The sequence below is a fragment of the Lynx canadensis genome, chromosome X (assembly GCF_007474595.2).
Source record: "Lynx canadensis isolate LIC74 chromosome X, mLynCan4.pri.v2, whole genome shotgun sequence".
NCBI lineage: Eukaryota > Metazoa > Chordata > Mammalia > Carnivora > Felidae > Lynx > Lynx canadensis.
In genome coordinates, this window is record NC_044321.2 from 83,757,789 (window position 1) to 83,776,217 (window position 18,429).

Here is an 18,429-nt window from a genome sequence, read left to right on the forward strand (position 1 = left end):
CCTTCCCCATCACCCATCTGTCTCAGTGATTTTATTTCAACTAGTTGTGCTGTTTGATAGAATTGGAAATGCTGCAGCTTACATCTGTCTGAGCAGATGGAATGCATTTTGCATGAGTGTTAACTGATTCATGCATTGCATAAAGAAAGCAATCTGTGTTAAAACATTGTGACATTGTAATGAAGCATAATCTGTTGTGTGCTAAAACCTGTTTGCTTACAGAGGGTTTAATTCTTTGCCTTTGCCCATGCCCTCACACACTACCCCCATGGTAAAGCCCAGAAAAACCTTAAAGACAAAAAAGCATTCTGTGACAATGGGAGAGAATGAAAACTGAAAGGAAAAATAAAATCTTGATACAAAGGTGGCTTTTGACAGCTGAGTTCTCTTTTATTTTTGTAGTGTATGGTCCTTCAGAGAGAGAAAAGAAACAGAACTTTGTGGGTGAAGGAGGCTTACCACATGGAGAACTAAATTGTCATCTTACACTAGATCACGATTTTACTATACTTTACAAAGCATTTCTAATGTTTTTAGAGTATTTGACATAGTATGGACCCTAGTCTCAGAGAGTTCTTGTATAGTTTCCTTAGCATTAGCACATTTATAGACTGTGACTTTAAACTTGAATTTGTGACCAGCATTGAAGGTTTTATGATGTCACCCATTTCTAGCACCAATACTCAGTACCTTTTTATTTTTGTCCCCTGTAGACAGTACTATGCTTCTCACAAGGCAGTGAATTGAGGTCTTCCCTTGGTTGCCTACTAGTAGCTATTCATTTATTTCCAACAAATGTTGTATGTATACTGCATCCAAGAACATTGCACTTTATTTTTCATTTTGTGCAATTCACTGTTTGAATGCTATAATGCAAAAGAGAGCAGTTCCATTTGCAAATGATGTTACTACATATTTTGACCTATTTTTCCCTACAGGAGTAATAACAAGGGTAATAAAACTCAGTTGAAGCTGCTGTATAAGCACACATAACTGCCTCAAATTGCAGGGCAGTTTCTAAGCTACAAAGCCACTGAAACCATGAAGGCCCTCTTCCGACTCCTTTCATAGTTCTAATAAGCATGACCATGACTGTCCCATATTTCTGGGTGAAGAAAAACATTAGTTTGTTGGATTATGCTAGTGGTTCAATAGCTTTTTAACTACAAAATTTCTGTTTCAGCATATATTATTTGGTTCCATTTAGCCAAGGTTTGGGTAACTTGGTGGTTTGCTAAGAAAAAAAAAAAAAGGAGTGAGGACTTTGGAGCTCTCACCATCCCATGTACTCACAATTGATATGACCACAAGAGATATAAACAGAAGATCTTTGGTGAAGAAGTTTTGGGAGTAGTATCCAGGAGTTAGGGGAAGTATGGATAAGAATTAGGTAACGTCATAGGGTAGGTCTATTTTTAATTTTCTGAGGAACCTCCACACTGCTTTCCAGAGCGGCTGCACCAATTTGCATTCCCACCAACAGTGCAAGAGGGTTCCCGTTTCTCCACATCCTCTCCAGCATCTATAGTCTCCTGATTTGTTCATTTTGGCCACTCTGACTGGCGTGAGGTGATACCTGAGTGTGGTTTTGATTTGTATTTCCCTGATAAGGAGCGACGCTGAACATCTTTTCACGTCACCTAACAAACCAAACTTGTACCAATTTGGCAAGAGCCTTGGCACTTTTACTACTTTTGCAGGCTCATGCACTGACCTTGACCAGCTCATATCTTCCCCTTTGAGGCTCTCTAACTTGAAGAGAGTTGAAGAATTTTGAGTGGCTTCACAGTAGAACTACTAAGATGATTATAGGGTCAGAAAAATTAAATTAACCTATGGACAAATAATGGCCTTTGAGTTCCTGGAGTAGTCTGTTGCAGTTTAGCATTTCACAGTCATTGTGAGGAAACTCCAGTGTATCATGGTGCACATTGAACTTTGGGCTCTTTAACTCTTTTCCCACATAACCTGGCATAAAAACTATTTTTGTAATTCCTGCTATCACACACACACATATACATACACACATCCTTGCCCATGCATCTCCTCCCTATTTAGAGCCCCATGTGGAGATTTATTTGGTTAGGTCAACACATATTTGCTGAGTGGTGGTTATGTGCCAGGCACTGTGCTAGACTCTAAAGATGTATAGAAAAAAATTGCCTTTAAAGAGATGCCAGTATAATAATGGAGATGGATAGGTAAATAGACTACAGTTTGGCCCTTGAATAAGGCAGAGGTTAGGGTCACCAATCTACCCACACAATCAAAAAATTCATGTATAAGTTTTGACTTCCCCAAAACTTAACTACTAATAGTCTACTGTTCCTGAAAGCCTTACTGATAATATAAACAGTTGATTAACACATATATTAACACATTAATACATATATTTTATAAGTTATGTGTATGTTATATATATGTATATGTTATATGTATTATACTGTATTATATATTATAATCTAGAGAAAATAAAATATTAAGAAAATCATAAGGAATATAAAATACATTTATAGTACTGTACTATATTTATTGGTATCATAAGTTTATATATTTATTGAAACAAATCTGCATATAAGTAAACCTGTGCAGTTCAACCCTGTGTTATTTAAGGGTCAACTCTAATTAAGAGGATCTTATGAAGCCTCAGGATTATGATGTACCAAGTTGTAATGTAAGTTTCATTTTCATTACTGAAACAAATTGAATGCAGATTTATTCTCGTATTTATAAAGTTATGGCATTTCTTCATAGGGACCCAAAAGTGACAGCTGTGTCATAAATGATATTTATAAAGACCAGCAACAATCTCTTTGTTACTGTTCTTGAAGGAAGAGTAGTTGCTGTTTTCCCCCACCCCCAAATTGCAGTGTTTTCCCTGAAAGTTGTAGCAGCTTGATTACAGAAGACTTTAATCCTAACGTGCCAAGGTTAAAATAGTATTTATTCAACTCTAGGATTTACCTGCTCAAAGCCAGAAATAACTGCTCCTGCTTACTCTGAATTCTCTCCAAAAGGAGAAAGTCACACCCAAAATTAATTTTCCAACTTTGATACACTTGGCTGTATCAAAACCTTTGTGATTACAAATATCAAATCAGAAATTCTCTTTTCTTTAGTGCCCTTTGTCAGCTAAATGAATATTTCGCCTAAATCAAATGTAATGGGCATGATTTTTGTGACCTAGCACTTCACTAGGTTTTGTGGGATCTATAAAAAATGTGAGTCTCAATAAATTTTTCCGTTATCAAATAGTATTTATCAAACATCTCTACACATTTGTGACTTCCTTAAAACTTTTAAAGCAATTCTAATGTTGTAGTTTGTGGAATTCCTTTAAAAGGCACGAATATGGACTTGCTACTCTTTGTAAGTCCTCTCCAGCCCCATGTCTTTACTTTCCCAAAAACACAAGGCTGACATAAACTATCCTGTTAGCCATATTGTCTCATTCCTCCACAGCACAGCACAAAGTACTCCCAGATGCTGTTTGCGGCTGCACTCTTGGTGGCCTTGAAGCATCACTTGGTTTGTTTGCACAAAGTTGGCAGTCAAACAAATGACTAGAAGGACAAAACAGTGTGAATAAAAAACAAGGTTACCAAATGGACATAATGTAGTGAGTGCCTTGTGGCCTTTCACCACCACAAAACCAATTGAAAAGAAAGAAAGAATGCCCTGGGGATTATGTGGTTTATATTTGCCAACATAAGGCAAAGCAAATAACTGGAAGGACAATGTAGGAAGTGCTGAATAGTTGACAGTCTTTCCACAACAGTTTCCTTAATTGCATGATTAAAAATAAAGTTTTTTGCCTAATCAAAATTACAAGGCCATCAAGGACTGTCTTGTATTCTTTCTGGGGAAAAACATAGTAATTAACTGCCACAGAATGATGGATTTTTCCAACACAGCTGTCACAATTGCTATTTTAAATCATTTGTTATGGTTTAAAATGTGTAATCCCCAAGAACTTGATCATTACTGCAATTCAGTACTGGTTTTTCAGTGCCTTAGCCACCCTGAGCTTTGCATTCAGACCATTAACTAACAGAAGTCAGTCATAAAATGTAAAACAACTAATGGCTAATTACTTAATGATCATTTCTGTCTTATTTTCAACAATATTTTATTTTAAAAAATTGTACACTGAAGTTTCTAGCATTATAAAACAGGTGCACTCTTGAATTCTTTCATTTTCATCTCTTTTTACGGCCACTCCCACTTTTTCCTTTTCTTTTCTTCTTTAGTGGCTGTGCCCTCATACTGAACATTATCCCATAGCCTTTGTTTATGGTGTGTCACTCATTAGGTCCACTCTACCCTTCAAAATTTGCTAAAATGCTATGTCATCTTTATGGTCCAGTTGACATTCTACTTCTTCCAGGAAGCCTTTTCAGTTACTCTATTCATCATTTATTATTATTCTACTATTATTCATTAAAATGGTTTTATTGTATCGGGCATTATAATAGGCACTACAGATTCCAAAGCAAAAGAAATATATTCCAAGACTTGAAGTACTTTTATGTTTCACCTGATTTTATTGATGGAGTGACTAAAACATTGATATAACTATGTGCTTCATAACTAGACTTCATTGCCTCAATGTATTTTTTCACTATCATTGTCTGTATGTAATTATCTTACTCTTGTGTTGTCAATGTGGTTCTGTACTTATAAAGGATTTGAGATGACTGAGTCCCACCTAAGGCTCATCACCTATTCCCTGCTCTACCACTACCACTCTTCCTACTCTCCCGTCCATTACTGAATCTATCTCCTAAATTTGCTAATAGAAATAATGAATAACTGGAACATCAAATTATCTCCATCTGAGCAGGGCCAAAGGCACAGGACAAGCCTATAAAACAAAAATGGAAATCTTGAGATGATGTGCGCCAAAAAGAAGTATGGGGGACTGGTTGGTCAGTTAGAAGTCAGCAAGGCTAAGTCTCAAGTGACTAGGACACTGAATAATTTTCTTCTGCAACAGTTGAGTAACTTATAGTTTGATTATGGATCCCCAATGTACAAGTTGACCTGCTTTATTACTTTTGAGATTTTCCCCCAAATTGGAAGTAATCTGAAATGTAGTACGTAATTTGACTTTCCAAAAATAAATTTGATAAGTTTAGTATTTAATGAAAACTAGTATAAGTCCATTTGTAAACTACAGAATTCTTTTATGACCATCTCTTAATTTTCCTGTTATGTGTATCAAGATATTCTTGCATTGGGTTTTGTTTAAAGCAGACACATATACCTTTTAACAATTTTTTTTATATATGGCTAGTACCCTAAATTCAGGAACATGCCACATTTTCCTTTCATAGGGCAGACTCTGAATGCTAATGTTCAGCTTGGAGCCATTGCAGAGCAACAGCACAGTAGTAAAATGTTTTGCCTGGGGGAAGCAGACTAAATAATGCTACGTATTTGATTATCTAAGTTAATTACTAAATAATGCTGCTTATTTGGTTATCTAAGTTAATTACTTAAGAACACAAATTCTTGCTAAATTGAAATAAACACATTGAGGAATTTATGTTCTCTCCTAGAAAATTTCAAATGATCCTGGAAAAAAAAATACACATTTGTCCCAATTACTATATTTTAGAGTACAACCCTAGAAAATAGTTGTAAGAACATAAATTACTCAGGGATTTTTTTAGGACTTCATTTAAGACCTTCACAGGGTATCATGTGTTCATTCTTTTGCCTTTAAACTGTATTTAGTCTGTATTTGGGACCTGGAATTCATGTTGTTAATTAATCTTTGCATTTTGTTTTACTCTCTAATTGTTCCAGGTGTATACATATTAAAAACTGTAAATTCCTCTAATAAAGTTATGACTTGACACATTGTTTCTTTTCACTTATCCATCCACTCCCCCTCCTATTTTTTTTTTTTTTACCTCCCTTCACACTTTGAGTATCCCTTCTCACTCACCTTTACTTTGCTCACCGTTCCAGATACCTGCTACCTTCCTTGTGGCTACAGGATAAGATTTCCTGGAACTCTTCAGACTCTAATCCTTTCCTTTCTCCACCTTCTGCCTCCATCAACACTTAACTATTCATTGCCATTCTTGTAGTTATCTAATCTGAGCATCTAACTCATGCTAAAGTGTTAATGACAAATAATAACTCAGTATGTCTTTCTCTCAGCTAACATTTGAATAATCAGGGAGTTTTATTACTTTAATAAAATTGAAGACATAATGAATGATTTTGTGGCAGGTGGTGGGGTGGAAGAGGGAATTCTTTGACTATTTGACCTTTTATTGCCGCTAAAATTATATTATATCATATGTATCTATTAATAATCAAACTTGAATAAGTTGAATGAGCTTGATGACAAGTCAAAGAGATGCCTGAGTTGAAGATATAGATTACTTGATTCCAAATGTCAATAGGTTTGAACTTAGTGTCAAGAATGGCTACAAATCAGTTACTACATATCATCTTCTGTTATTCAAATATGAGAGGGCCTGTGAGCTTACACAATAGATTTAAGCAACAGTTTCTTTTCATATAATAGGAATGAGAGCTAAGAGAATCTTTTTCTCCTTGCTCTCTAATGCTTGAGAATTAAGAAGTCATTTTTTGCATGCAAACTTTGTTTCAGGAATCTTTGCTAATACAGTGCAGATAGTGCCTCCTGTATGATATTGGTAGTTTTATTGATGATAGAAAAAAATTAAAACCCCACATTTATAGTTTAAGGCTTCCCTTGTGATTTTCCTGTATAAAATTCACAAGGACCAGTGAGAACTGTGAGGTTATTTAACACTCAGTCTAGAATCCAAAACCAAAATTCTTTTTTTAGCATTTTCTCTGTGTTTTCAACAATGGTGTATTAAATTAATTTCTCATAAAACATTTGTTGCAATTGAAAAACAAGGCACATCCTAGAAATTGGATTTGCTGGTCTTGGTTCAATATCTGATTGAGGGAGACAATCTGTTTATGACAACATGGCCTTCTGTTGAGATCACAAAACAGCTTCTATATGGCCAGGGAACCACAAGATGGCACCACTGAACAATTAGTTTATCTCAAGATGACTTCTACATTCTTTAGATAAACACTTGAGAATAATGTTATCCCTTTTCAAAACCAACATTAGTCACTTCTAATGAATAGAGTATGAAAGGAAAAAATAGTAACTTTACAATGGAGAAACTTGGCAGACATTACTTTAACCAAGTAACCAAGGTTAACATCACTGGTGATCATTCATACCATATACTCCTGACATGATGTGGTGAGAAGGGCACTTCACTTCTGTAGTGTTCTTTCCCCAAACCCATAACCTCAGTCTAATTTTCAGAAAACTTTAAACAAACCCAAAGTAAGGTATATTCTACAAAATACTTGATGAGTACTTTTGAAAAGTGTCAAAGTCATGAAAAACAAGAAAGAAGACTGAGGAACTGTCACAGATTGCAAAAACCTAAGGAGATATGACAACTAAATGGAATGAGATATCCCAGTTTGGGTCTTACAAAAAGAAAATTAGTGAAAAACTGGAAAAATCTGAATAAGGATTATGATGTAGTTAAGAGTATTGTACCAATATCAATTCTTAGTTTTGAAAATTGTACTCTGGTTATATGAGATGTTAACATTAGAAGAAGTTGGGTAGAAGATACATAGAAACAAAGATCTGTATGATCTTTGAAACTTTTCTCTAAGTCTAAAATTATTTGAAAATAAAAACTTTTAAGTCAAGATACAGAAGGAACTCTCCAAAATACTAGGTTAGCAGGCAGCAATTTTCCATTTATTTATTATATGGATATACCAGACTTCTATAAAAGCTTGCATAATGGTTAGGCATATTAACCCAGTATATGGTTTCATGATCTAGGTTTTAATTCCTCTACAGACACAGTGAGCATGTTTACCAAACATTATGATACTTTGTCTGACAAAATATGTTCATGCAACTTTCAAATGAGAGAATAAATCACAGATAATAAGAACAAAATTGATTATCTTTGCTTTATGGCCACTGGTGGCACCTTAAAGACATTCAATTATGTCACTAAATGTGTGTCATGAGTATGATAACTGTGTATTCTAGCTTTTTAAAAACTCTGTGGCTTACTAACCACTGATCAAATGATATCTTTCTTAAGCAACATGGCAAATATTTGTGTTGCACAGAATAGTACTTTAGCCCATAAATAACCTTTGAGAATCAAGAAAGGAAACATATATAACTCCTTTAAAGGATGTGCGAGAACCAGTTTTCATCACGTTGTATTTGTGCATACCAATGTAGAAAATTTTCACTAAAAATGCTTATATAAGTGATTAGGGAAACACTTTATAATTCTTGATAAGAGCTAAATAAATAAAAATATTAATGTATATTTTCTTCCAGAGATGCAGATGAATGTCAGAGTCTCCAACATATTCATATATCCACATGCAAAAGGATGAAATTGGACCACTATCTCACACCACTCACAAAAATTAACTCAAAATGTGTTAAAGATTTAAATAACCTGAAACTGTAAAACTCCTAGAAGAAAACATAGGGGAGAAAACTTCTTGACATTGGTCTTGGCAATGATTTTTTCGGTATGACACCAAAATCACAAGCAACAAAAGCAAAAATAAGTAAGACTACATCAAACTAAGCCTTCTGCACAGTAAAAGAAATCATCAACAAAATGAAAAGGCAGCCTACAGAATGGAAGAAAATATTTGCAAACCATCTATCTGATAAAGGGTTAATATCTAAAATATTAACTTCCTTTTTTCTGATCAATCAATAACCTACAAATTTTCCTTTCCTTTAAAATTTTTGGTGGCTGTCATGCTACCTTCAGATTTTCCTTTCCTTTAGATTTTGGTAGCTGTGATGCTTCACAGAAAACTGCTCACCTGATTCTAGACATTTCCTTATACATTAATTAGTAGTTTCTTCTGAACCCTATCCCAAGTCCAGCTCATTCCCTTAGCTTAGTTGCTATCCTTCTATGTGTACTAATTTCTTAGGGCTGCTGTAACAAATTAACACTAACTGGATGGTTTAAAAGAAAAAAAAACTGTTCCTTCACAATTCTGAAGGCTAGAACTGTGAAATCAAAGTGTCTACAGGGCTATTATTCCTCTCAAGTCTCTAGGGAGAAAGTTTTCCTTGCCTGTTCTACCTTTGGGTGATTGCCGGAAATCTAATTCTTCCTTGACTTGCATACATATCAGTCTAATATTCTGCTTCTCCATATCTGTGTCCAAATGTCCCTATTTTTAGAAGGACACTAGTTATTGGTTTTAGAGCCAGCCCCAGTCCAGTATAACTTCATCTTAACTTGATTACATCTGCGAGGACCCTATTTCCCAAAAAGGGCACATTCACAGGTACCAGAGGTTAGAGATTCAGTGTATATTTTTGGAGGACACAATTCAACACATTACACTTTGACACATAACTCTTTCAGGCCTGACCTCATAAACTGAAATCAGCAACCCATGCCACTTCCAATCAGTGCTACAACCATCTATCCAGTATGATTATTTAATGCTTAGTTATTTGGCAAGAACTGGAGTTAAGTCAAGGTGCCAGCATTTCTAGAGTTATTCTAGTTACTGGAAAATCTTCTGATCCATTTCTGACACATGACCCCATTTACAAATTGTGGCATGCTCAATAAAATTGAAGTAACCTTAAACACATGAGATTAAAACCTATCAGCCTTAGGGCACCTGGGTGGCTCAGTCAGTTGAGCATCTGACACTTGATTTCAGCTCATTGTTTGTGGGATTGAGCCCCATGTTGGGCTATGCACGGAGCCTGCTTGGGATTCTCTCTCTCCCTCTCTCTCTCTGCCTCTCCCCTGCTAATTCTCTCTCTCTCTCTCTCTCTCTCTCTCTCTCTCTTTCTTTCTCTCTCTCAAAATAAATAAATATTTTTAAAAAACTATCAGCCTTATCAGTGGGGAAAAATAGAGAAGTGCTGACACTCTTATGTAGCATGTAACATTAGTGGTAATGGTAGAGAATTCTTTTCCTTTTGATTTTCTTTGATCAGTTGGCTTTGTTTTGATGAGAGGACTTGTAAGAATCATCTAAAAATAGTATTCATATATTTCAAAGTGGATACTTTATAAAAGAGATTTGACAACAAACAAGTAATATATTTAAGGATCACATTTCTGAAATCAATCTTTTGCATTTACTCACTTGACAGGTTACCCAAGATATTAACAATACTATTGAGACACACCACCCCTCATTTGATCATTCAATAAGTAAAAAAGTGTTGCTGTCTTTCACATGAGATCTGTGATTAGTGACAGTCCTTTACAGCTATGGCAACAAATCCACAAATTAGGTGGCTTAAAACAACAGAAATTTATTCTCTTATGTTTCTCAAGGCCAGAAGTCTGTAAGGCCATTCCTCCTCTGAAGGCCCTAGGAAAGAATCCTTTCTTCTCTCTTCCTAGATTCTAGTTGTTGCCAGCAATCCTTGGAATACCTTAGCTTGTAGTTGCATCACTCCAATTTCTCCTGTCTTCACATGGCCATCCTCCCTTTGTGTGTGTGTCTGTGTCTCTGTGTCTGAATCTCCCTCCCCTTTCTCTTACCAAGGCAGCAATCATTGGCCGCTTTAATGCAGTATGACCTCATTTAACTTGATTACATGTGCAAAGACCTTATTTTCAATTAAGGTCACATTCTGAAGTTATTAGCCTAAATTTGGGGGAGACTGTAATTCACTACAGCCCCCAAATCAACTATTCTTCTAGAAAAGGCGTTATGTTTTAAGTTGAAGCTTAACTCGTATCAACACAAAACTGAATTTTGGGGGCTCCTGGGTGGCTCAGTCAGTTGAGCACCTGACTCTTGATTTTGGCTCAGGTAATGATCTAACAGTTCGTGAGTTCAAGCCCCACATTAGTCTCTGTCCTGACAGTGCAGAGCCTACTTGGGATTCTCTCTCTCCCTCCCTCTCTCTCTCTCTCTAAATAAACTTTAAAAAACGGAACTTTTTTTCTATGACTACAAGTTGAAATATGTTAAAAGGCACCAGCCACACAATGATAATTCATATTCCAAACATCTGTGTCCATTTTTGAAAATTATAAATCTATAACTTGTATTTGCATTTAGGATAAGATTAAATTTTGGAACTCATAACATTTACAATAAGAAAGAATCTTTCAGAACTTCTTCCTTTCATAAATATCATTGGTTCTTAGGACTGAGGGTATACCAAACAGTTTACAGTCATTGAATTACTTATGTATCACTCTTACCTATGATCATTATGGAAAAACCTGTTTAGTGTATATGAGGGTCCAGTGGAAAGATGTATCTGTTTAATACCACATAATCAGTTGAAAAAATGTTGAGTATTAACATCTCCTTTTTTCCTATCTTCAATCTGAAATTTTTATTTTCCATTTAGATTCTCTGGTGCCACGTAAACCTAGACTAAATATACTAAGAAAGCAGTACCTTCAAATGGCCAATTATGTCCACTGTTTAATACAAACACAAAAAAGCAAAAATACTCCATAAATTTGCTTGATCTTTCAAGTCAGTTGGTTGGAGTTTCTTTAAAATATTCACAATTTGATTTTTCTGTTCTCTATGTAGTACCTGATATTTCATCTCTGTGTAATATGCTATATTCCATAATAGGCTACAATGTTTTAACTTAATTAATTAATTAATTTAAAATTTTTAATTCCAGTTAACACACATTGTTATATTAGTTTCAGATGTGCAATATAGTGATTCAATGATTCTATATATTACTCAGTGCATCAAGATAAGTGTACTCCTAATCCCCTTTACCTGTTTTACCCACCTTCCCACCCACCTCCCCTCTGATAACCATCAGTTTGTTTTCTATAGTTGGGAGTCTGTTTCTTGGTTTGCCTCTGTCTCTCTTTTTTTTCACTTTACTCATTTTTTATTTCTTAAATTCCACATATGAATTAAATCTTATGGTATTTGCTTTTCTCTGACTGACTTATTTCACTTAGCAGTATACTGTATCCATTCATCCATTGATGCCTGCTTCTTGATTATATAGATGGCATTTAATGTTTATTACTCTCCTGTGTTTCAGGGACTCCATGAAAAAACTGGTGCATTTACAGCTGTTAAAGTGATGAATGCTCGTAAGGTAATGTATCTTATCCATATATTGTTCAATTTAATGGTATCCTATGGACTTAGATACACAGTTCAGAAAATATTGTATTTGTTTTTCATCATTATTATACATAATTATAATTATGTTGATCTAGATTTATTATATGTGTCATTTAATATTATTTCTATCCATAGTATATTATCTTTATTATTGATTTATTGCAGTTACACATAAAAATGTTTCACTCACAACAAAAAGTCTACATATTTTGGTATTCTATAAGAATAAGGAAAATATCTATATTCCTGTATATTTCTAATTTATTATCTGTTTCTAAGGATAGCAAAGAGGAGATTTCCTCTAATGTTGTGTTAATCCTTCTGTGTTCGATCATATACTTTTCCCTGTCCAATCTTTCCTTTTGAGAATTGAGGCCATTAGACTCTCGATGACAGGTAGAAGGAAAGAAATTGTCAGAGATGCACATTTTTCAGACATTTTCTGACAGATGTGCAAGAGAGACAGTTTAATTGGCATTGTTCCTGCTAACATTTATAAAGTTGCGTCATGGTTCATAACATATTGTCCTGGAATTTGCTAAGTACTGATTTCTGTCTTCTTTCTTTAGCATGAGTGCCTCACTTTCTCTAGATAATATTAGCATGAACATAGCAAAAGTCAAAAAAATTTCACTTCACTATACCTTAAAGAAAAATTCTCAAATGTTATGTTTGAAAAATTATACATATTCACTGAACCGTTGTCAATGCCATAAACTGTTATTTTCCAATTTGTGCAAGGAGTGAATTGCTGAAACTATTTAAAGAGTTGCATGCTTTTTATTTTGCCAGTAAATGTCAAATGTTGCAAACCAATGTTAATTTTAAGGGATTTTGAGGTTTTGTGGATTTATTTTGCCCTACAAATCATGGCTTCCAAATAATCAGCCCAGTACTTTTTTAGTGAGACTATCTAACATACTTATTATCCTTGTTTTGACTTGAGAGAACTTTGACTGACATTTAATCTACATTTTAGATACTCTAACTTTTGAAATATTTAAAACTCATTTTCATACCATAGTTTCAATTATTGTGTTTTGTAAGGAAAAATAGCACTTTACTAACATCAAATTGTAATTTTTCCATTAATATGGTAGTTAAATCTGTTATTTTGAATTTGGTGAAAGTTTCTGTATATATAAGAATCTGATTTTTAAGTAAAATTATTAGTGAAAATTGAAAGAGGAATAATATTATGTCACTCTTACATTTAATGCCCAAAGAACACAAATTATTTAAGAATAAATCATTTTCAAAGTGTACTAGTAGGTCTAATAACATTTTGTTCTTGGTTTTGCAGACCGCTTTACCTGAAATAGGAAGACGAGTGAGAGTGAATAAATATCAAAAGTCTGTTGGATGGAGATACAGTGTGAGTACGGAAAGTCTCCTTTAGCTCCCAAGTTGTCTTTCCTTTAATTTTCACCTTTAAACTAACCCTTGTATCATTATCTTTAGAAGGCCATAACTAAAATATTCTTGCCTGGAAGTGATAACATATTATCTTTTAACACATTCACATAGATCAATCATTATATTTGAACACTAACATCGTCAGAAATTAGGGGCTAGAAGAAACAGTTCCCTGAACAGGTAAGTGTTGAAAGCAGGTGAAAGATTAATTATATCCACAGAGTATAGAGCACTCTAGCTGAGTAGCAACAAAGGAGATGATGAAACCAAGAGCAAATTTTGCCTTAAATTGGCCCTGGTAAGGTCTTTTTTATACCTTTTACATGGTATTCCAGACTGATTGGCTATTCCCCCATTATGATTCTAAGAAACATTGCTATTGTATATGAGTTAAATGAGGACTACTCTTTTTTTATTGTAAGAACAATAGCAGACAGAAAACCACAGCTATCCAACATAAAAGTCTTCAGATATCTGGCACAGTACTTGAATACATAAAGGAGTGGAAATGCTTTGTACTTGAAGCTCTATAACTTCCTTACAAAGCACTCTCTATGACTAATAATTTGCTAGCTCTAGAATACAATCATACAAAGAAAATTCTTCTTCAGTAGATGTTGGTGACCTATCAAAATATTGTGTGAGCCTAAAAGCAGAATTCCTATTCTTATCAATTTTATTAAAACTTTTTTAACTGTTTATTTATTTTTGAGGGAGAGAGAACATGAGCAGGAGAGGGGCAGAGAGAGAGGGAGACACAGAATCTGAAGCAAGCTCCAGGTTCTGAGCTGTCCGCACAGAGCCCAACGGGGGGCTCGAACCCTCTAACCGAGAGATCATAACCTGAGCTGTAGTCGGATGTTTAACTGACTGAGCCACCCAGGCACCCCATTATCAATTTTGTTAATTGACCTTTTTTTTCTTACACTTCTCCTCAGCTATCTGGTATTCAAATATTTCAACCTTTTGTGTCTTAATAAATATGCTTTCAGGATTTAGGATAACTTTTCCCATTAACCCAATCACATTCAGAGAAAGTTTGTATTTATATTAGAAAGGTATTGGTAAACAGTTTCATGATTGATCTAGTAAGTACCAGGCTCCTGTTTTGTTTACAATGTATCTCTGGAATCAAAGCCTATCCAAATAAAACAGGTAGTATTGATTAATCTAACACACTTTGGTAGATCAAGAAGCTGCAAAGTGTAAGGTATGAAAAATATAATTGATTAATTTGGTTTCATCACACATTTCTGTTAATAAGTTCCTTTAAAGATCTTCCCCAAACCCTCTCTGGTATTCTTTCCACAAGGAAAAATATTTTGGTTCTAGAATGGGGTGAAATTATAAAGGAAGTTGTCGTATCCTTGAGCTGTCTCTTTCTGACAAAAATTAGGATATTCAGGCCACGCTGGGACAACTGGCCCTGAGCCAGGAAATGCTATAGCATCATATTACTGAGATATTTGTGAGAGTTTTAAATTACCTACTTGGCCTGATGGATATAATGTACTTATGTGTTTCTCACAAGCTCAACTTCCTGTTAATTGAGAATGGCAAACACACTAATGCTTTTCAAACATATCTGATCTTGGTTTATTGGTTTTGGGAGAGTTTACATTTATGTGGGAAACTCACTCTTAAAAGTTTTTCTAGTTGGGAACTTTGAACTCTCTGATTATATATTTTAGTAAGAAAAATAACTGCTAGCTGATCAGTCAATTAGTATTTATAAATCATCTTGAATCCTTTGGGATAAGAAGGTTGTGACTTACACACACATTTCTTTGAGTCAGAGGTTTATGGAAATAGCAATAATGTGGAAGTCCAGACACACAAATCTAAATCCCAAGTCTACCACTAAACAGCTAAGAAATACTTGGGAAACAGGTCTTACTTCTTTAGGCCTCAGATTTCTCATACGTAAAATGCACCAGAATATTTGGCCTACTTATAAGCAGAGTTAAAAATATGGTCAAATGCAACTGCATAGCTGCCTTGAGCCCAGCCATTCTTCTATTCTTGCCTGTGGACATGACCTTTCTAACTCAGAAGTAAAAAAAAAAGCTCTTTGATAATCAAACTACCAAACAAGTTAAAGGACTCAGGCTGGCCCCTGCTTCTCTTTTACATGTTCTTTGTGTTCTTACCCTCACACCATCATCTCATTCTTATTTACTGCACTCTTAATGAATTCATGTTCCTTTCAACCCAATGATGGTGGCTTGCTAGGTACTGACAATGCCCATGTACATATAGAATTGCTAGTTCCTGAGGTTTATTTCTATACAATGGCAGATGTTGTTACCATTTCAAAGGACAGCCATATCTGAGGTAAAGCAGAAAGTTCAAGGGTCCTACATGACAAGAATGAAAGTCACGAGGATCAATTTTTATCTTTGTAGAAAACAGGTTAAGGGAATTCAAAGAGAACTTATTAACTGAGCTTCCTTGGGAGGCTGGGATGACACTGGAACCTGGACTTCTATATGATTCTCATGCCACAAGTTAATTGTTTTATTTATTTCTGCCTTTATGACACAATAAATACAGAGAACCTGGAGAAACCAGGCCTCATCCCCTTCTCCCAAAGACAAATAGGTGTCTAGATTTTTTTTTTTAGTTGTTGAATATTTATGGGTAAATCCACTGGAAAATCCCAGAGAAATGTTAAAGAATGTTCTTCAGCTGCTAGCCATTTCTCTGAGATTTCAAACTTTTTATAAGGTATTATGAATACTTGGGGACATTTCAGAACCTAGTACATTGCCTTATATTTATTTTATAACTATTTTTTAAAGTCTAATTACACTATAGCTAAAGATTAAAAACATTTCCCATCTTTCCTACTGGGTCTGAGAGAATAAGCTAAGAAGGAAAATGATAACTGACTAGATATATTCAGCTACCTATTAATTTCAGCTAAAATATCTATTTCCCCCTGCCCCCAGGTCATCAAGCCAATATAATTGAAGGAAATTCTGGGGAGAACTAAAGATAAAGGTTAATTCCTTAATTTATTTTCATGCCAGTTGGCCCTTTCTGATTCATTGCCCGAAAGAAGTCAAAGGTATCCTTTTTCACTGGATTTCAGAATAGGAGCTCAACTGTATTTTTAATTTAAAAGTCTTCTTTTCTATTTTTAATTGTTGAGGAACCTCCATATTGTTTTCCACAGTGTCTATACAAACTTGAATTCCTGCCAACAGTGTGTGAGATTTCCTTTTTATCCATATCATTGTCAACACTTGTTACATCTTGTCTTTTTAATTTTAGCCATTCTACTGAATAAAATAAGTAGGACTGAGAAAGACAAATACCATATGATTTCATTCATATGGAATCTAAAAAAGGAAATGAATAGACAAAAATCAGAGTCAGACATAAATACAGAGAACAAAGTGATGGTTGACAAAGGGGAGGAGGTGGGGTAAAATGGATGAAGGGTAGTGGGAGATATTGACTTCCAGTTATGGATGAGTCAGTCACAGGGATGAAAAAGGTACAGAATTAAGGAATATAGTCAATTATATTGTAATAGTGTTGTATAGTGACAGATGGTAGTTACACTTGTGCTGAACATAGTATAACATATAGAGAAGTTGATTCACTATGTTATACACCTGAAACTAATGTAGCATTGTGTCAACTATACTCAAATAAAAAAATTAATAAAAAAATTATTTTTGGTCAAAAAAGTCTTTACATACTACAGCATATATTTATTTTGCACAATAACAGTACTCTTGAAAAGTTATATAAATGGAACCTTTATAGATGCAGTGAGAGAGCTTTTTTATTTACAATCAAATGAAATTTAGAGCTAGTAGGCATTCAAAAGACCCAGGTAGTGAATTCTTTTGTCAAGTGGGAGATCACTACCTGAACCATTTTATATCACCCTCAACTTCATTATACACTATCCTGTATTCATCAATGATTGTGTCATTCATGTTTGTGAATCTTATTTCCTTGTATGTAAGTTCCTTTAAATTAGGAATATTATATCTAAATGCATAAACCAATGATATGCTCATCAGAAATTCCCAACAATTTAAGTTACTTTTTTGTAAGTTAATATTTTAAGATATTTTTCTCCAATGCATTGCATCTGTATACATATAAAGTGTGATGATTTTTAAATTATTGAGAAGCAAAAAGCTGTTTTTAGATTGGCTACGAATAGTTACAGATGGATTATGGAAACTACCTAGTTGTCACGGTACAAGGGGACAGCTGAATCTTTAGGGAGAGAGAATAGCTTCCCATTTCACTCCACTATAACAAATGTGATGAAAGTAAAAGCTGATGTTGTAGATTAGGGTAAAAAGTGGAGAAAGGTGTACAGTTCTGATAACACTAATGCAAGTGAGAAGGTGAAGTAACATAGATACTGTATGATAATACCTTACATTTATAGCATTCTTCTTTCAAGAACTTCAAAGAACTTTAAATATATTGTCCTATTTGGTTCTACTAATATTCCATTTAGATAGGTAATGGCTGCTAACTTCCATCAGACTTCTGAGGACAAATTCAACCTTGGGAAAATTAAGTAAATTTCCAACTTTTAGCTATTTGTTCTAAAACCCATGTGTCCTTATGCTCAGTGTAGATGCCCTTTTCTGATGACATCACACTGTCTTCTTCTAGAAATAGGTCTTAAAATTATGTATTCTACCTTAGTGAACCCATCCAAAAAAGATAGCTTCAGTTATCACTATAGAGATAATTCTCAAAAACATACCTTTAGCCCTGACCTATACCCTGAGTGGCAGCCTTGTATCTTTATTCAATGTAATTGTACACATCCATAGAAAGGAAGTGCAT

The 18,429-nt window shown here is 34.5% G+C and overlaps 1 protein-coding gene across 1 annotated transcript in view; it reads left to right on the plus strand.

The window, feature by feature from the left end:
- The window catches only part of NRK (Nik related kinase), a 147,855-nt gene that overhangs the window by 60,858 nt on the left and 68,568 nt on the right, over positions 1-18,429 (plus strand). Inside the window, exons 3-4 of the mRNA XM_030305595.1 lie at positions 12,098-12,154; positions 13,487-13,558. Of these exons, the coding sequence (XP_030161455.1) occupies positions 12,098-12,154; positions 13,487-13,558 (129 nt within the window). The remainder of the gene's footprint in view (positions 1-12,097; positions 12,155-13,486; positions 13,559-18,429) is intronic.